General features: G+C 35.8%; 1 protein-coding gene across 2 annotated transcripts in view; it reads left to right on the forward strand.

Annotated features, from left to right (window-relative positions):
- The first annotated feature begins 1,149 nt into the window (after positions 1 to 1,149).
- Positions 1,150 to 20,450, forward strand: part of LOC108753863 (homeobox protein SIX1-like) — a 31,689-nt gene continuing 12,388 nt past the window's right edge. The window contains exons 1-3 of one of the 2 annotated variants that reach the window (XM_018495798.1): positions 1,150 to 2,059; positions 8,162 to 8,444; positions 9,812 to 10,046. In XM_018495798.1, the coding sequence (XP_018351300.1) occupies positions 1,739 to 2,059; positions 8,162 to 8,444; positions 9,812 to 10,046 (839 nt within the window). In that variant the 5' untranslated portion in view covers positions 1,150 to 1,738. The remainder of the gene's footprint in view (positions 2,060 to 8,161; positions 8,445 to 9,811; positions 10,047 to 20,450) is intronic. The other variant, XM_018495799.1, reaches the window with a different exon arrangement.

Below are 20,450 nucleotides of genomic sequence, written 5' to 3' on the forward strand. Positions count from 1 at the left end.
GTGTTTCGAGAAGGAAATTTGAAGGTGAAAGAGCAGTTTGGTGACATTTTCATGGAGAGAGCGTCACGACGAGAGGCGTCGATGGGGTTCAAGGAGAGCGAGAGAGACGCTCTTTAAGGCGCCTCTAATAATAGCAGCACGCTCGCGAGTGTACCAAGCAGTCTATAAATACGATCGCTGGCCCCGTGGAAACACGAGCCCGTAGATTTCACGGTGCAACCTGTGTGTGGGCAGTAAGAGCGAGACAGGAAGAAAGAACAGCGAGTCGGTGAGATTCGCGGATGGACGGATGGATAAATCTCTGTCGCGTATCAATTTGACGGAACGACGTTTCTCGAACGGGAATGATATAATGACTGTGCGAGTTCCACGAGTATTTCCATGAATGGTTGTAAGCCGATCGTACCAAAACGACTGGCGAGAAACGAATTGAAGATCATCGCCTGGAGTGATTTGATCTTTCACTTGGAATCTGCGGTCTCACCCTCGGATTACTTTGCTCGCAGGAGCAAAAACCCGATTGAAGTTCGAAAGAAGATATCCGAAGAGATTACAGCATTGTTGGAAATAGCCATTTTTTTACTTTTTGAAACGTGATTAACGCTAGATCGCAGACCAGCGTGAAGTCCAGAAAAAAAGTAAGAATTCGCGACTTCGATCTATGAACTGATCGTCGGCTCGAAGCTGCGATCACAAGACTGAAAAGAATCTCGTTTCGTAGAATTTTTTTTTCCGCTTCCGGCTGCGATGTTCGCCGATGTCGGCTGGTGAGAGTTGAAAATATCGCGCGCTACTCGCGAGGATCTTCGCGTGATCCTCGATCGAATGAGACCAATCAGATCAATCTGTCGAACGAACATCCAAGCGCAACGTTGCTGATCGATGAGTGATGCCTTGGAAAGGCGTACACTCATCCCAGCACGATCGTCGACAGTTCGTCAAACGGAATGTAAAGGAGCTTCACAGTGTTTTCTTGCTTCAAGCTTCACGTAACATAGTGCAACGAATTTACATACCCAATTGTTTAAATTAATGGAACATGGTTTAATCAATGACTATGACAGATAACGTTACACGAACAGTTGACGTTTCGTGAGGAAGATCAAGTGCACGTAGGAAAGAGAAAGATACATTCCGCGTTTAGCGGTAATTAAAAGTCAGCATTAGTTAAACTGGTGATGAATTTTGACGGACAATTATGGCAATAGGTGTGCCATCGAACTACCGTCGATATTTAAATTAGGCGTCTTTATTATTGCCTTACGCGGACTTTTGTTACTTGTCATCCTTTGACACGTGCACAAGTCAGTTATAGGACTAACTTGAAGTGGTTTAGTCTAATGTAAGTCGGCGGCTCGCCGTGTCTTTTTAGACTATAATCATAGAACTTTTTTTAATTAAAAAAGGGAGCTTTTATAATCAATCTAAACTTACGAGACTCCATATCGAATCAAGCCGCTTCCCCCGGGCGACGTTGCGCATCAAGGATTTTGAATCGCGTCGTTGGACGCGATGCTCTCAGTAGAACGTTCCAAGGATCCGCAGTGATCCCGCGAAGGGTTTATCCCGTAAAAAATGAGCGGCGAGTGAGGGGTAGCTTTCTTTCGCGTAGCGTCGGATCGGAGAGCGGCGACGCGGTTTATCGCGAACGCGAAGCGGGTAGGACGATCGTGTCACAACGGTGGAGGGCGGCGGTACCGTGCGGGGGGTCGTCGTGGACCCCGGAGATGACGCAGCCATGATGGCCTACGGGGGCACCGCTGGTAACGGGGGCGCGATGGGCCCGACGTCCGGCGGCGGCGGCGGCGGCGGCGGCGGCGGTGGTAGTGCGGACGTCCTGGGTACCGCTGCCGGCGACTACAGCCCTCAGAGCACCCCCACACCCTTGACCGGACACTCGACGACGGCCGGCACGGTGGAGAATGCTTACACGCCCGGCGCGACCGGGGCGGCCAGCTACAGCCCCCAGGATAGCCCGGCGAGCTCTGCCGGGGGCAGCGGTAACGGCCAGCTGCCGAGTTTCGGTTTCACGCAGGATCAAGTGGCGTGTGTCTGCGAGGTAAGTCGTGTGATCGCCTGTTTCATGGAGCTCCTCCGATAAGAGACACGAAAACGTACTGAGTAACACGCAAGGAAGGTAATTGAGTAAATGAGTGTGACGGGGCAAAAGGTTTAAAGAGAAAGAAATGGAGAGAAGAGGGAGAAAGCAAAAGGCTGATTTCTTCAACACTGACACCTAAGCTTTTTAAGTTTTAAATCATAAGAAATTGATCGATCGTAGTTGGTTAATCTTCTCACATTGTTCGATTGATCAATTTATTCCGGCTTAAGACTTAAAGCTCAAGTAGTGGATTATTACTGAATGCCTTTCATTTGGTAACATAAATCGACATGAGTATTGTTATATCTTCGTTACTCATGGAATACAAAGAAAAATAGAACATTTGTGTCACTAAATGAGAGGAACCTACAGATAGCCCATTAACCTTTGGGATTTGTAACTGAGCGCTTATCTTTCATATTTGTAATTGTGTTCGAGTACAAGTGATAGCTTTGATTCTCAAATTATTAATAATGGGCAAGTTCAAGATGATAAAGCGGCTAAGTCTGCTCGCCGAGCAATTAAACATGATTGGTTGGATCCACAAGTAAGAACCAATCATGCTTATTCGCTCGGCAAGCATATCTAATCGCTTTGCCAGCTTGAATTCGCTCAATGTTTAGCCGTGAATACTTTATAAACTGAAAAAGAAACAACAAAAGTTTAATATTTTGTGAGATTTCTTTTTTTGGCGTAGCAACGGTCATAACTCGATTTATGCACAATCCTATGTACTGAAAAAATGTTTTAATTAAACCAACAAAAGAGTCTAATAAGAATAGTATTTGATGAGACCAAACAGAATTTCTAGTCAGTTATAATCAGAAATTTTGTTTAATTTCATCAAATGCCATTCTCTGTTGAGCCTTTGTTCATTTGAATCAGAACATTTTTCTCAGTATAACAATACGTAACTTTATGTTAACGCATAAGTCATGTTATAATTGCTGCATCGAGAAATTTGCAGTTAAAAGCGTTTTAATTGAATCTTAATTATTATTTGTATCTACTTGATAATTAGATTGATTCCAACAAATTTATATAATAAAAACATTAGTTTTTTTTTCAAAAAAACGTCTGATAAATCAAGATGACTTTCTGTGAACATCACTGAAATGTTACTCGTTTAATGTAAAAATTCAATGTTGTTTCGTGACTCTTATTAGATGATCTCTAGCTGCATAACACGCGCCTGCTGCATTCAGTTGTTGTAATGCTATGCGTCGCGTTTACAGTAAGCGTGTAATCCATTCACATGTCAATTAAAATCTAGACGTAGATATAAACATTTTTCGCAGTTGCAAATGTTACATTCAATCGCGATAATTATATAGTACGATTGATCTTCATGCAACTCGATGACTCATTCAGCAGAAAAAATTAATCAGTTAGCGCTTAGTGATTCTTTAATATGATTGATTTTTGCCTTTAGTTCTTCGCTAAATCTAAATGTAGAAACCAATCGTATTGAAGAATCACTAAGCGCAAAACTGATTAGTTTTCTCTACTGAACGCAGCCATTGTCGTCAATCGTTTTGCACCGAACTTTACTCGCGCTTCAAGAAATAGAAAACAGCATTGCTCTGAAAATTTTATCATATGCGACCTATGAACAAGAATATAGGATTGCCAGAAATCTACGCGCAATATTCGCGACGCACAGCTTATAACAATGAGCCGCTGATGACTGGCTAGCAATCGCTGCACTTTCCTCGGCGAATAATACCGGTCGATTTTTATCTCGTCGAAATATGACATCGTTAGATTCTATCATTAATCGCGATAAACATCACGATAATCTCATGTCGCGTGCAAGTTTATTTAAATGTCGCAAATTGGAATAAATTGCTTCTTTTCGATCTGCTACTGCATAACACAAAATCCAACCATCATCGTGTTGATTGTCGTTGTAAAGTGTGGAAATAGCGAGGATCTACGTGGATTCCCGATGATGAAATTGCTGCCGCGACGACGGTTGTTACGTCGCCGACAATGTGCAGCGTTATGCGCCAAGATTCGCTTGCATGTCACACGCTTAATAGAATCTGCACGATTTTACTGTAACCGTAAATTGTTTTGCGTGCGACGTTTACGTCCCTCATATCGAACGTCCCACATGTTAACTCGTCCTTTTCTAGAGAAAGAGCGAGAGAGAGAGAGAGAAAATGAAAAATAGGCGATCCTTTCCGCATTTTGGCAAAATTTTCAATGATTCTTTTACTGTACTCTCATCGAGAGTTGCACTTGGCATGCAGTCTCGAATTTAATTGACAAACGATTCATTTGACGTATTATTTTTATCAAGACTGAAAATTAAAATAAGTAAACAACAGTAAAGTAAATATTTGCTTAAACGAATCAACCAATACATTAGTTCGTAAATGTTTGGATTGTTTAAATCGAGAAATATAAAATATTTATATATTGCAGACGAGAAAATAGATACGAGATTATTATAAAAATATAATGTATCGCAAAAAAGATTAGTTGCGATATACGCTTTTTAGTCCAAGTGACGTAAATATCGAAATATATTAAAAATACGTCTCTAGTCTTTCGATTTCCCTTGGATGATGCCTTCTAAATTTTTGTGTTGCTGCGTTGTCTATTTAATTTTCTTCATTTCGCATCGCGCGTAGGTGTACCCGCCACGTGAATATTAAGAGTTAATTTCTATACTTTACGACGTAGATGATGAAAATATTCATGAACGATTGAATCGTGGCGGTTGTAGCGCATATAAGATAACGAGTATGCGAAAAGATGGGTTTGCCAAATGCGGAAGTGATCGGCCGCAGATTGCATCGTTGCACGACGCGTTCTTGCACGTGCATACCCCTGTACCAGAGCTATAATTATGCGGCTAGACTTTAACTCCTTGCCCACGTCGCACAGACAATTATGGCACTCAAATTCTGCGATTGGACTTTGAAGAACGCTAAAGGCCCTACGGCTTATGCATGAATGATCCGCGACATTGGAGTCGCTATCGCGTATCGATTTGTTTAAAAATATTGTGATATATTGTTGCCATACGCTGTGACACGTGGGCGCTAGTTGTCTTGTATCATTCGAGGTGCCCATGATAGTTCCCTTTTCAAAGCATAAACGAAATCGACGTTTCACCGGGTGTCGGCCGATCCATTTCTTGTCGAATCGCAATGAAATCGTTCCTGCACTCGAGGAAAGGAGAAATGATAAGACTGAATGATTTCTTCCTAAATCTGATTAAATTATTCTAGAACATCGACTTTCAATCCCAGTTTAACAGCTTAGTCCAAATTGAATTATACTATAATTTCAGATTCAGTCATTTTTAATTTTAATTTTAACTTTAATGTCTACATCGATCATTGAATAAAATTATTAATTATGTTATATATGCATTTTTTAGATTACATATTGAAGATTTAAATATAATTATCGTCCGTTGATGATAAGATTTAATTTATTATTACTATTCATTAAACTTCAAAAAATGGAGAAAGTGAAAAAATTTTCTTAAATTTTGTCTTCTTTTTTTATATTGTGTTAAGTTCTAAAAGAGAAGAAAGATTAATTCATATAGCGGTGATCTTTCTAATCAGCATCTCCATCGTTGACAGTTAATCCGATCTTGAGATCTATGTCGTACATTTCTCTTCGTTTGGGTGACATAACATTCATTCCTCATTATGCCACGCGGCAAGATTAATCGGCCATATTGCGGAAAATTCGGCGACATCCGGCGACGACAGCGAGCAGACAAAGATGACAGGTGTACAGAGCTCATATTGCTAATTAAGCGATCATCAGACACTCGTTCTCATACGATCGGCAACGTCTTAATTTCGTGCCGGTACTTTCGCAGCAATTAATTTTGTACGCTAAAAGGAAATTTCGAGAGATTCTCTCTCTCTGCGATATTAATTTTCTTCGAACATATATAAGATTCATGAATTTAAATTAATATGAAATTTTGAATTTGAAATTACTATAACTATTGAAAAATGTAGGAAAGAAGATATAAAAATAAGTATAGTCCTAATATTCTTTGCATTTGTGCTTATATCAAGAAAGTGACAATTAGAGTCAAACGCCTATTTACAAGTACATAAATTTTATATTGCAATAAAGTTTGCATGTATCGATTTTACAAATAGTACCGTGCTTTTAGCAAATCAGTTATGTGTAAATTAAAGATACATAATACGGTGATATCTAGACTGGTAATATATGGCGCGTGATATATCGAGTAAATGTCAGTGATGCAAAGCAGCAGACATATGCGGATACCGGCAAATATTATAGATAGCTCATTTCTCAAACGGAATCCTCGGTGGTTAATTATATCAACGAGAGAAACACGCAAGGGATAACATGTTTCGTACCGATAAAACGAACTGAAGTATATGACGAAATAAAATTGATGTATAGTTCCACTTAGGATCGTGTTACGCGATCGTTTAAGTTCATTAACGGTCATTTCGAGAAATTATACGAATGTTAAACGTCACAGATATGTCGAGTGTAATTTTATATATTAGTAATTATCAGATTTTCTCTCCATCTCAAATGATATTTTATTAAAACTATATTATTTATTAAAACTATGCTAAACAGTTCTATGAATTTTCATATTTTAATTTGATTATTTTATTATCAAAATTTTCGCGATTTCGCAGCTTCGCCATCATTGCGTGATATGTTCATATTTCTAATGGAAATACACAAATTGAATAAATAGAATTCTTTCTTATGATTATAGATTCTAATATTCCTTGACATAAGGGACCACCGACTGTTGTAAAATATTTGAAATATTTCAAGAAATTCGCGAAATCGTGTATTAGACTATTTTAATCGTTCCAAGACACGAGACTCATTTCTGCTTGCTCGCAAAAATTTAATTAATTGAAATTCGTTAATATATCGGTATAGAAGGTACATCCTGAATCATTCCTCTTCAAATTTCTGAAACCTTATTCCCATGTAATATTTAATCTCATCCAGTATTTTACAAATTTTAATTAGATTTTATAATCCAAAAATTTCTTTTTTTTTTTAAGATTTAATAACTTTCTTAAGAGAATATTCACAAAGTCAAGACTAATTTTTCATCTTCTTTATTGATACGATTTTAAACAGATACTGGTTTTATCAAGGGAAAAAGAGATAATCGGGCGTGTAACAAATAATAGATCTCTACACTAATTTTTTGTCAAAAATGTTATATGAATACACAGAGTTATCCAAGATTTAACTTAAATAGTTATTATAATATATTTTTATTATAAAGAACAGAGAAAAAATTTCAAATACAAATCAGTTTTATTTAAAGCTGCGTCAATTCGTTTTTCTTAAAAGAGTTCTGATAAAGTAATAGTAATTGAGAGACTTTTGTACTCATTCAAATTAGTTTTTATAAAAGTTAACGTTTCTCCATTTAAAAATCGTATCTAAACGATTCAATCAATAATTAATTCGAATCATACACACACACACATACACACACGCACGCACGCACACACGCACACACGTACACACGCACACATTGTTTGACTTTGTAAATATTTTTTAGCTCCTTCATTTAATTTTATTTGTCATAGCATTCTATTTTATGTCCTTTTATAATTTTTTACTTGCACTTTGTGAATAATTAAATTAAATGTAACAATAGCTTGTATATACTTTGTTAAAAACTGAAGAAAATTAAATTAATTTTCTCGATTTGAAAATTGTAAATACAAGAGAACCGATCTATTGTATTATAAATATAATTTTTTCTTGTTAAGATTAATTTTTCCCGGGTTCTTCATAAAAACAGATTATTTATAATAGCCTTAATAGTCGATTACTGTAATCTTCCATTCTCATCCTAATTCTCATAGTTCCCCTTTACACGAAAATGTCCCGACCAATCTGTTAGTCACTAGTAGTTGTCCAACTCGTCTTCCTTGAACGAAACGATCAGCTAAAAGAGGTGAATATGAGACATATACAAGATACACTAGAATAAGAGGAGACCCGGGATGAGTTTTGCCGACTAACAGTGTGCCCCCCCTGTCTATCGTCTTCAAGGCGATGGTGTCGAATGTCCAGGTTCTCCAGCAGGCAGGCTCCGTGGAGAGGCTCAGCCGATTTCTATGGTCTCTACCGGCATGTACCAGGTTACACCGGCACGAGAGCGTGCTCAAGGCCAAGGCGATCGTCGCCTTCCATCGGGGCCAATTTAAGGAGCTCTACAGGATCCTGGAGAGCCACACCTTCAACCCGAACAATCATCCGAAGTTGCAGGCTCTCTGGCTCAAGGCCCACTACATCGAAGCCGAGAGGCTGCGCGGAAGGCCCCTCGGCGCAGTTGGTTAGTAAGAATTTTTAACGAGTTTTTTTTTCCTGTATTATACATGTAAGTAAAATGATAAGTTGAGATTATTTTTCTGTGCAAATTCAACGATCATATTTTTCTTAATGACGCAACTGTTAATTGCTACTTTCTATTGATTTTAATTGTTTTATTAAATAAGTATCTCTCGTTTTTGTATCAATTATTAAGTCTAGCAAAATATCTTTGTAGGTTTTGAAAAAGAAATATAACTTGAATGATTTCATCCTTACTTAAATATTAGTCAATATTGATTAGTGAAAAGATAATTGAAGAACATAGAGAAAAATAGTATGTTTAATATATCTAGCGCCTCTAAATAACTGCTCTCTGGAAATAAATAAATTTAATTTATCATAGAACATTCACATAAAACAAGAAGCCGTTGAAAGTAGTTGGAGTAGTGCTTTGTCGACAATGTTTAACTTTCTTCATTAAAAATTAGAAAATCCGAGTGGACACGAAACTATGTCGCACATCTCATTAAATTAATGATCCTTAATATATTATTCTCAAGATGTGATCCTTATTATTATTCTCGAGATACATATATAGACTTTAAAATGAAGTATAAATATTGCAAAAATGTCATCGTCAGTATATAACTTTTTTTTTAAAGAAATTTCTGAAATTTATAACTCATTGCATATGGTAATTTTTAAATAATTTATCCGATTCTCGATATAAGATATTACTTTGTAAATTAAATCTGAACAATACTAGCGCAGCATTAAAATCTCGCGTTTTAATACGACACGTGCCGCGTCGCATTTATTTTCGAGTTTAGAGGATTACGTACGACAATTATAAATAAACAATGCGCAAAACGCACGGTTTTGACATTAATGATCAAAAGAACGGACAAAGTTATTATCGCATCCAGCTAATGAGCAATATAGACTTGGCCCTATTTTACCCGCTCAATTCGCAAGCGGCGCGCGTCGCGCGTGAAACCGACGACGTCGCCGTCGTTGCACTCGGCCCAGAAACCAAATCCGTCTTCAAAAAGGAGAAGCTAGAAACAAAGCGTGCTTCTGTGTGTGCGCTGAGAGAATCAGAGTGCCGTAACACGTCGCTGCTTCCTCTTCCGTTTTTCACGGCGTCGCGAATCCGCGTTCGCGGTGAAAATTTTCACTCGCCAGAGTACCGAAGTGTGTTTATCTTGGAGCCGTCAAAATGTGTATTTAAAGGTACAGGTAGACTTTAGCGATGGTATTCTAACATTTCTGACGGTACCGTAATAGCGACGCTTTTAAAATTACGTTTTTTTTTTTTTTTTTTTTTGAAAAAAAAAATGTTAAATTAATATCCTCAACTTATAGAGGGATTTGTCTTTTTCTTTGCAGGAAAGTACCGGGTGCGTCGTAAGTTTCCGCTACCGCGCACAATCTGGGATGGCGAGGAGACGTCTTATTGCTTCAAAGAGAAGTCCAGGAGCGTCCTGAGGGATTGGTACGCCAACAATCCGTATCCGTCGCCGCGCGAAAAGCGAGAATTGGCGGAGAGCACCGGCCTTACCACCACGCAAGTCAGTAATTGGTTCAAAAACAGGAGACAGAGAGATCGTGCCGCCGAGCACAGGTGAGTCTTTGACAGTGGAGACTCCTTCTGCTTAGTTAATTACACGAATTTAATTCTCATTGGGTTTTTGCCTCGATAGAACTGAAAGTTAGAAAGGAATGTGTTTTCATTCTGAAAAAAGTTTCTAGAACAGCCAGAAGTATACAACGGTCTACATCAAAGTTTAACTATCCGAAAAAAAATGAAAAAGTGAAGATTTTAAGACGTTAAAAAATGAGCGACTCAATGCCGAAGAAATATTATGGGCCAACGGAAATTGGGTCAACGGAAATAGGATCGAGTTTTCTCTTATTATACTTCTATATTTTCTTAATACTAAATTATATTAAATTATCTCCGTTGAAATATTTTATTACGTAAATGAAATAGAAATGTATTAAATCATGCAAAATATAATAGAAGACATTAATAGCTAACGACTCAAGATGCGAAACTGACGTAATTCCTAAAATTTAATAAATGACGAACGACAGAGTTCATATAACGTAACCGTTTCATTAAATACTTTGTCAAGTAAATAATATCCGACGATATTTCTACATCCGTACAATATAGATGTACAATTGACGGCCACGTTAGTGTGGAATTTTCGTCTCTCGCGGATAGAAGTGATCAGCCCGTAGGAGTCCCGTGTTGTTTGGAAGGTCGTTGCTCTACATCCGATTTTAGAAACGAGCGGAGGCCCCCATAACTATGTCCGTAATGCGATGCCTTCCGCCGCGTAGCGAGAGCGTCGTGTCGCATGCATGCATATTCGTACACGCGGTCGTCCTTTCCTTTGCCGAGTGAGCGAACGAGCGAATAATAAATAAATAAGTACCAGCTGGGCCATCTGGGCCACACTGACAGAGCCAATCTCCCGCGAATTCTTCCGCGAAACTTAGCACGTCGCGTCGCGTTGCGGCGAAATGATGACGAGTCATTGCGATGATCAAAAGTGTGCCACGTTTCTCTGTCTCAGTCGGCTGATTAATAAATTGAATCGGATATAAATCCATTGCAAGAGGAACCTCTACATAGATAGATATATATCGCAAACTACATTCTTGTCTCCATTAATAAAATTTCTTATTTGTTTTTAATAATATCAGCGTTCGTTTGTGCTTCTCTTTCTAATAGCATTCAATTGTAAAGCAAATTATGGACGTTATTCGTAATCTGTTCTTATTTCAAGACTGTCTTAAGATGCTAAAATGGCCTCTGATTGGTTCGTGAAATTTTAAGATTGTACCTAAGACGGTCTTAAACATAAAAATCGATTATAAATACCAGCCTATAGTTATTGTAATAAATTAAAGTATAGTATTGATAGAGACAATCAAAGCTTAATATTACATTGAGAACAATTTTTCATTTTGAACCAGAATTCCAATTAATGCTCCAATTAAATCTCTTTTTTCAGCGTATAGATGCTAACAATTTTGAGCTATAAGAATTGATTTAGTTTAATTCATTATAACAAATTGAAGGTTAATGTTTGCGAAATCATACGTGAATGCAATTGAATAGTTGAACAGGTATTTCTGTGATATTGGGGAGATACAAAAGCAGAGGTTCTTTGCGGGATTTCCTGTAATTAATATGCGACGAATGATGCCATACACACGTATCCGTAAAGCCATCGGATAAGTCTGTAAGATTCATCGTCATGAGTGATGCTTATAGGGTGACCATAAATTCTTTGATACGAATTTTACTTTGGAATTAATAATTCTCGTATCGATCTCAGGATGATCTATTTAATTTGCGCAAACTTTTTGCAAATTATAAACATGCTTGTTTCTTTTACGGATCTATTATATTTTCGCGAAGCATTCGATTTGAATGAAAATGATTTAATAAAGTACGCCTCTTATTATAGAATTGAACGTCATTGAATTCAAGTTTCGTTGATGTATAGATATATATATAGACGCGAAAATGGATTTTATATTCTCGAAAATTGAAGTTAAACTCGACGATTATATTAGATGAAATTAGATATCGATATAAATCATCATTCTTGATCCTCGAAGTCGCTTTGAGACGAGCGTTAATTCGCGAACACCTCGTAGACGTGCACGCATCTCTGACCTCCTGCCATGGGAATACACAGAAGCCATAAGAAATTCGATACGTTCCCCGTGACATGATGTGTGTACTGGTTCTGCCATAATAGTGCTTCCCACTTCCTTCCCTTACGAGAAAATGCGCCCACGATTCGCATGGATCGATCGGATCCATACATCCTTCGATGAAGACACTTCGCTGACGCTTCTATTAATATAGGTATATTATAGAAGCGCTAATGTTAGTAGAAAACATTTTGTTTAATAGATGACGATGGATTTTATGTCCATATTAGCCGAGGACGATGATAATAATGATAAATTTTAAAATATTGAGAAGACGAAATCTTTGAACGTATAAAAATATGTATAAATGCAGGAAATCGTTTGCAAATTATGACAATGAATATAAACGAATTTATTTTTACAATAGTTTCTTTACACATTTAAGAAGATAATTTAATGTGGAATATTGTAAAAACATTTATTTATTAAAAAATAACAGATCAGTACTTAAAGAAAAATCTTTTTTATTTTATAATACTGCGATTTAACAATACAACCATCAAATTTTTATAACAAATCGAATTTTTTTAAAATAAAATCTTTACCGATTCAATCTATAAAATTGAAAAAAATGTTGATAAAATAACAACACAAAATAAACTTTTAGAAAAATAATCTTTTTTTACAGTTTTTATGAGAATAAATAATTTTTCTAGTAGTATTTAAGCTTAATTTATAAAAAAGTTTAATCGCCAAAAAAAGGTAAATCCTGATATCTCTATTATAGTTGATAAATCATTCATAATGAAACTATAGAAAAATATTATTTCAAGAAAAAAGTATTTACACAGTTTCATAACACAATAGATTTTTCACAACAAAGTGAAATATGTTTACTCAGCTCGAAACTGATTCTGATTTATCGAATGTAGGGTCGAGAAATTCTTTAATAACAGACAGACTTTTTATTATCTAATAAAGACATACAAGAGATTTTCCGAATAAACTCTCATGCTTTTCGAGCAGCACATCTCGTTTAATGTCTCATACATATATATGTATAACTTTTTGCCGATGGTTTATTTGCTAGAATCGATATTTAGATTGAATTGATATTTTAATATTCAAATAGCGGTGATATTTAATAATTAAAGAGTAATTACAATTTTAACTGAGTAGAAAACAGCAACTAATCTATTTCTTTTTATTAATTAGGTAATTAGGTACTCTGAAATAAAGCCAAAAAATAAGAAGTCAATCTTCAAATTACGATAACATATAACGTTTCAAATCTTTACACTGTAACCCTAAAACGGAATGTAACAAATCTCAGATATTATGAATATAATATGTTTTATAATTGCTGTATCATAATATAAAATTTTTTAATGATTCTAAATTATATCAATCTATATAATTTAATTACAATAATCAAATTTAATTAAAAATATTCTAAAATTTTGATGTATTTATACGACTTAAATTCTTAAATTATCTGAAAAGACTTAATAATTGTGCTACATATTTTCATCTAATATTATATCTAGTTAAATACATAGATTCTTTTGATTCCCGTAATAAATTGACAATACAAAAAACTTGATTCTATTTATAGTAATGTTTGTAATAACAAAAAAAATAATATGTGTTCGAGAATTATGGCCACAATTATGTAGTTGTTTAACGAGAACACAGTCGAAAATTAAGTGAATATCTCGTATATGCAGGGCGGTGTCCCTCGGGACAGGGGCGTCTCGTGGGCGTCTGCAACCGACAAAAAACGTCAAATACAGGGACCACAGTTCTCCCCTGGGAGCTGTTATCGAACGATTTAACTATCTCATTTTGATAAGATATAATGCGCACGCTCAATAAAACACAGACCGTCCAAAAAAGGGCAAAATGAATTTCGATAATGAATTATCTACACAATGTAATTTGTTATCAAGCATTTATTATCAAGCGTTAATTGATAGAGAATAATTAACGTTAGATATGAAATGTATCATGTAATGGAAATTAAAAGAATGAAATATAATGACTCTATAATGACGATATACAATAATAACAGTGTAGCGATATTGCCAACATTAATCCGTAATTCAATTTTTATTTATCGCTCTTTTTACAAGCGGTTTATCATGCACGACTACGATGTCGACGTAGCAATTTATGTAGAAAGATAACGATTATGCGCTCTCGAGTCGTAAACGGCCGAATTAATTGATATCGGTCGGCCATAATTATCGACACAGAGCGCGTAACCGAGCGGAAGTATATAAGCTTCAAATCGCGCGAAAGATAAGGTCGATCTAAACACAGTGGATTCTCGAAACGCCCATAATACCCGTATAAGCTTAGTCCTCATGGGACCGCTCTTTCTCTCTTTCTCTCTCCCCCTCTCTCTCTCTCTCTCTCTCTCTCTCTCTTCCTGCCGTAACAAACTTTAAACAATGAGACTCGATCGAGATAAAAAGTCGTGCAGTATGCCACGACTGTTTTGCATACCGAAAAATCAGGGCTGACTCCGATAAGAGAGAGGGAGAGAGGACTTCTTCGACCGTAATCAGCGTTAGATTATTTTGCGCCGGTCGATTCACGGCGAGCATGTATTAGAGATACAAAGTCGTCAGCATCCAATCCAACTGTGCCAAAGTGCATCCGCTGCACTTTGAGAAACGTACAAAGCACGATGACGCAGTGTGCCAATGGCGAAACGTCGTTGCAATTGCATCACTGCCGACGATAACGGAACCGCTGTTCTCAGTACTCAGTGTCCGATGACAACGGAACGTGCGTGTATCGCCCAAACGTGAGATAACGCGCGGTGATGCTGATTAAGATGTCGGCGACGGCGCCGGATAATCCATCGTCCCTGTCGCTTCTCGAAATTTTCCGACGGTGCGTACGGTGTCGCGTTGCAGCATGAAGGAGAGGAGCCTTCGGCGCTACTTTAGTCCGCCGGATGATCACTTCGGCCGTTAGGCTAAAAATAATATAGATAATATCTGACAATGGAGAGCGATATGGCAATGACGTACGTGTTTGTATAGCTCGCAAATAGGAAATTGCAGGTCACAATCCCTATTTTAAGAAGCTATATATGCAATACACAATCTCTCAGGAAGTTTTATGTGTATTCTTTCAATTCTTCGGAGTGGAATCCTATTCTTTAAAGATTGAAAATTCTACTTTAAAAAAAAAATGATAGAAATTTGATTCTTTAAAGACAGATTCTTCCAAAGAATTTAGGCAGTAAACAAATTATCGCGCTTTTTTTCCTAATCTTCAAATACATATGGCCACAATATATCCTTTGCATAATTCTTTTAAAAACTTTGTTCTCTCTCTCTCTCTCTCTCTCTTTCTCTCTCTCTCTCTCTGAAAAAAGAAAATGCAAGGTATTGTCTACAAGTTTTAAAGTTTATTATTTTTCCTTTATCTCAAAAGTAAACACGAAAAAAAGGTTCTTTGGCTGAAAACTTTCTTGCTGCAGTACTCGTCATGCTTGAAATTCTTGTGTAATTATTTTAATGGACCAAAAAATTGTCATATATATATTTAGCTAAATTTTTAGATACTCTTCAATCAAAATGTTCTTTAACCAATCAAATGTTCTGGGTACATTTAATTGTGTATATATTATTAAAAAATATAAATATAAATATACAATTTTTGGGGGGGGGGTGCTCTCTGAGTACCCCATGCTGCTCCACCTAGCTACTTACATTAATATACAGATTAGGTATTTCACGAGTCTTCCTCGTAAACGAGAGATCGACTAGCACAACCCAAGGAACACACCGAGTCAAGACAAAATCAAAATGATGATTTTTGAAATGATAAAATTTGACCGTTTGTTAATAAATTGAAAATCACGATAAAGTTATTTTAATTTTTTGATTTTGGTGTGTTCCTTCGGAATAGCTGTGTTCGATGAAAAAAGCAACTTTACAACTGTTGTAAGATTCTTTAGCATAATTCGTTTTCGTCCTTCATTCTTCACTGTATCTAAATGTATAAATGACAATCAATATTAGAATCTTATAACAGTGAAGTTACTTTTTCTGAATGCAGTTATATAATGACACGTTTTCGTGATGGATATAAAAAAAAGCGTAGTTACAGCATTTTCGGCAGCATCATGTTGCACTCGAAGATTTGAAAAACAGTCGGTCAGTCGGCTCTTTTTTTTTTCGAATATCGATTCTATCGCTCGGCTTGAAAAATAAATGCTGCACATTTCGCGCTGCGATCCTTTTTCGTACGCGCCGTTGTATATGTACGACACTTAAAACGCGTCGATTTCGATCATTGTCAAAACGACAAACAAATAGAGCCACACAGAGAGGTGGCGGGAGGAGACGGGAATATGGACGCCGGTGCATCCGCGAGTGCATTGTGCCTCCCATTCTCTTCGCAGTCAAAAATAAACTCCCGACTGCACGCACTAGTCGCGCTGTATATTTTTTTTTGCTCTCTCACTTTCTCTCTGCGAGAGCGGCCGCGCTTGTATATGGCGCTTAAAACGTTTTTATTATCGTCGCGCTAGTCCCGCAGTTAGAGTCACGACGCAACGATCCTCGAAGGGATCTAGCTTTACGAGCGATGGGCTAAGGGCTAAGAGAGCAACATCTCGTGGCGCCGCGGAAATAAATAAAAATCAAAGTACGGACATCCCACAATCGCTCTCCAACTTATCGTATTTCGAATTTATTATTCTTCAGTTGAATGATTTTTAAGCCGAAAATCTTATCGATATTTAACCCTCAAGCCCATATCAAGACTATACCTATAAAGATTGATATTGGGATTGAATTGGAATTTTAATCGGAAGAAAGAAAATCAACTTTGCTTTGATTGACCAATTTTCAGTCCAATCTCAATCACAATTTCTATATAATCTGATAAGAACATGACACGCCCATGAGAACAACACGTTGGTAGCCAATGCCCAATTCGATTGCTACAACTTTTATAAAAATTAATATATTATAAAAAATTATTTAATCGAAACAATAGACATTAAGAAATATACCTAACTAAACAAATATGTATCTTGATTAATGAAAAGTTATAAGCAATGGAGAAAGTACTTTGGAAAAGCATTGGAACATAAGTCGGTTATGACATATCAAAAAGGTGATTAAAAGTTAAGTTAAAACGAGAAGGTATTTGAGGCAGAAAGAAGGCTAGCTGGCATTTTTAAAAATAATTTTACTTCCATTTCTGATTTCTAAATGAGAATTATAAATTGCAAAAACCATTACATCATCATAATGCAAGCAATGCCAAAGTTTTCAAAAGTTTTGGAATAGATTAAATATATACACAGATCTCTAAAGGAAAATTATTGTTAACGTTTTTCCATTGGAAAACCTAGTACAGTACTGGTGAGTGCAAATCGGTTTACATATTTATTTTGTATAGACACAAAAAGCTCGAGAAATAGTTTTGAATTTAATAAATTTAATTAAATTCAATTTATTAATTTTTTTTTAATTCTCTCGAGCTTTTTGTGTTTATACAATAGTAAGATTGGTAAGTTATTAAGTCAGGAAACATTCTACATGAAAGGATACAAACTCTGCGCTTATTCCGGATTAATGGCTAAACTCTAAATACGCATATATTAATAAATAATTTAATCCTTTTATTGGTATGGAACTATGACAAGAAATACATAAAAAAGAATACATAAAAGGATTAAATTATTTATTAATAATGAAAATATGTAAATTGATTTGCATTTAATTGCGCCAGTGTGCACTAGTTTTTCTATATACTGAAAAACGCTACAAAAATACAGAAAACAGTTTTACAGCAACGACGTCTCGGTGGTAAAAAGAGACCGAGCAGTCTCTCTTATATAGCGAGTTTGCCGTTCACCGGCTTGCTCGATGGATCGAAGGGCTATATCACGCTGGCAGAAGCCAGTAATGGCTTCGTCGTTGTTCTCCAGTGTCAACAAAACATTGCTAATGTACCAACCCTCGAACCCTCGCCCTCGCTCTCGCCCTCGCCTTCGTTCTCATTCGCCCCCTTCATCCGACAGCGCGAAGAGAAAAATGGAGGGAGAGGACATATAGTAGGGACGTTATTTCCAGTCGGCCGACAATCTTATCCCATGTGATCGATTTGTTGTTAAAATTTAAGTCGTCTCTCCCGGACCGATCCAATCGATGGCTCCTGTCGGCGTTGACCTCGATTCGATCGATCAATCGCATTATAAAATATAGAAATTTCATGAAATTTTAGATTTATGTTGCCACATCGGTCAGACAGATTAGTATCATCGCGAGTAATTTTGTACAATTGTATGTACAAATTAATATAACTTTCATATAACACTTAATATAACTCAGCCACTGCCCTTCTTCCCGCCGCGGAGAGAAGTTCAGTTTTCTTCCGGCGGTTATTCAATAATTTTTATACATGTATTAAATTAAATTAAATTAAACAATTAATTTTGTTGTCAACACAAAAAGTTCGAGGAATAGTTTTTTAATTTATTAAATTTTTTTAAAACTCTCGAGCTTTTTTTGTGTTTACGCAACAGTAAGATTGATAAGTTATTAAGTCAGGAAACATTCTACATGAAAGGAACTCTGCGCTTATTCCGGATTAATGTCTAAAATCTAAACACGCTCCATCATCGCTTGGAAACTACCGGCAGATTAACGTCTCTCTCATTTGTCGGTCGTCAGAGATTGTCCACTTTAGATTAGATTAGATTAGGGACGGACGTTTTATTCGCGCCGCATAAGCGAAAAATGCGCTTGGCTGCTCACCGCGTTCGTTTGTGGCGACATTTTATCAGGCGACGTGTGCGGTTCTTCTGACGTTTTCTACGAACCGGACTCGATGATCCGCCGTATCACCGTCGTAAAATTCTACGCGTGAACAAAGAAGGGCGGCATAATAGATCATATACAAGCTGCGTATATTTCAGAAGTGACAACTTCTGTTAGCCATGTACAAAGGTTACGAAAAAACTAATCGGGATAATTGCGATACTAAAGACTTTATTTTTGTAATCCTTACGATATGATATTATCGAACGAACTTTCTCTTTTCTACAAATGACTGTTATTATTCATTAACGACAAACTTATTGGTAACAAAATTATCGTAAACTCAAACAACTGTTGAGTTATTATTGAGTGACACTTTTGTCGCTATTTTTGTTATTATAGAATAAAAAAAAGAGTCTTTATTAATGATCATAATCATTCACTAATAACACTATTAAGGATTACAGAATAGAGCCCTAAATGTAAGACTGAAAAATTTTGATAAATTTAATTACCCAAATTAAATCTATCTGATATTTCATACATCTTCTTCGAATATCTTTGCAACAAACCGCGACTTTTTTCTTATACAAACATATATGTATGAAAAAACCGTTTTAATTCTACAATTATTTAATTTCCTAAATAAATTGTGTACACATAAATGTGTATGTGGGTGCAAATGTGAGTATGTGCATACAAAGAAATAAACAATTATTTTTTAAAGCATTTATCTGATGTACAAAAATCTTCGACATTACTCGAATTTATTAAAATGTAAAAATTTCAGTATGTTATAAAGCAAATGTATTGATAAACATAAATATATTTTTCTTCAATGTCAAATATATATTTGAATAAAACAAAGAAGTATAATTAATAAGCGTAGGTAGTAATATTTAACAATTATATTTTTTTTAAATATTGAAATTTCTTATTTACGACCATCATAATTATGTAAATTCTGTATAATAAACTGGCTTTATTGTTACAATAAAAAGTTAGACAGTTTGAAAATTAAATTAAAAATTTCTGTGCATAAAAGAGATATTTTTAGTACGAAACTTTTAAAAGTATTTTATATTATTATAATAATAATCATCATCAAGTTGAGATAAAAAGATTGAATTTCAGTACTCGATGGATTTACTGCGTAATAGTGTAAAAATACATATCTACAATGTTGAACTTTTTGCGAAGTTACGCAATAATATGGAATAAAAATGAAATGTGATACGCAATTACGATTTTAATGTTTAATATTGCTAACATATTTTTCACCTGATTGAACAATACGTGTATCTTTTATTAAACCTTTTATGAATATTAAATTTTCAATCATTATTTTACTGCTTACGCAACGTTGTGCAAAATTTAATAAAATGCGAATAAGACAGATCAATCGAAATTAATAAATAAAAAAAAATTTTTTATTTTCCTTTATTAATTCCGTTTGATCCATCTTACTCGTGTTTTTATATCTTATAATATTTCATAATAACTTTCGAGCGTTGGATCGCATATATATTCTGATGGCTAAATATATAACATTTATA

The sequence above is a fragment of the Trachymyrmex septentrionalis genome, unplaced genomic scaffold (genome assembly GCF_001594115.1).
Source record: "Trachymyrmex septentrionalis isolate Tsep2-gDNA-1 unplaced genomic scaffold, Tsep1.0 scaffold73, whole genome shotgun sequence".
NCBI classification, from domain to species: Eukaryota; Metazoa; Arthropoda; class Insecta; order Hymenoptera; family Formicidae; genus Trachymyrmex; species Trachymyrmex septentrionalis.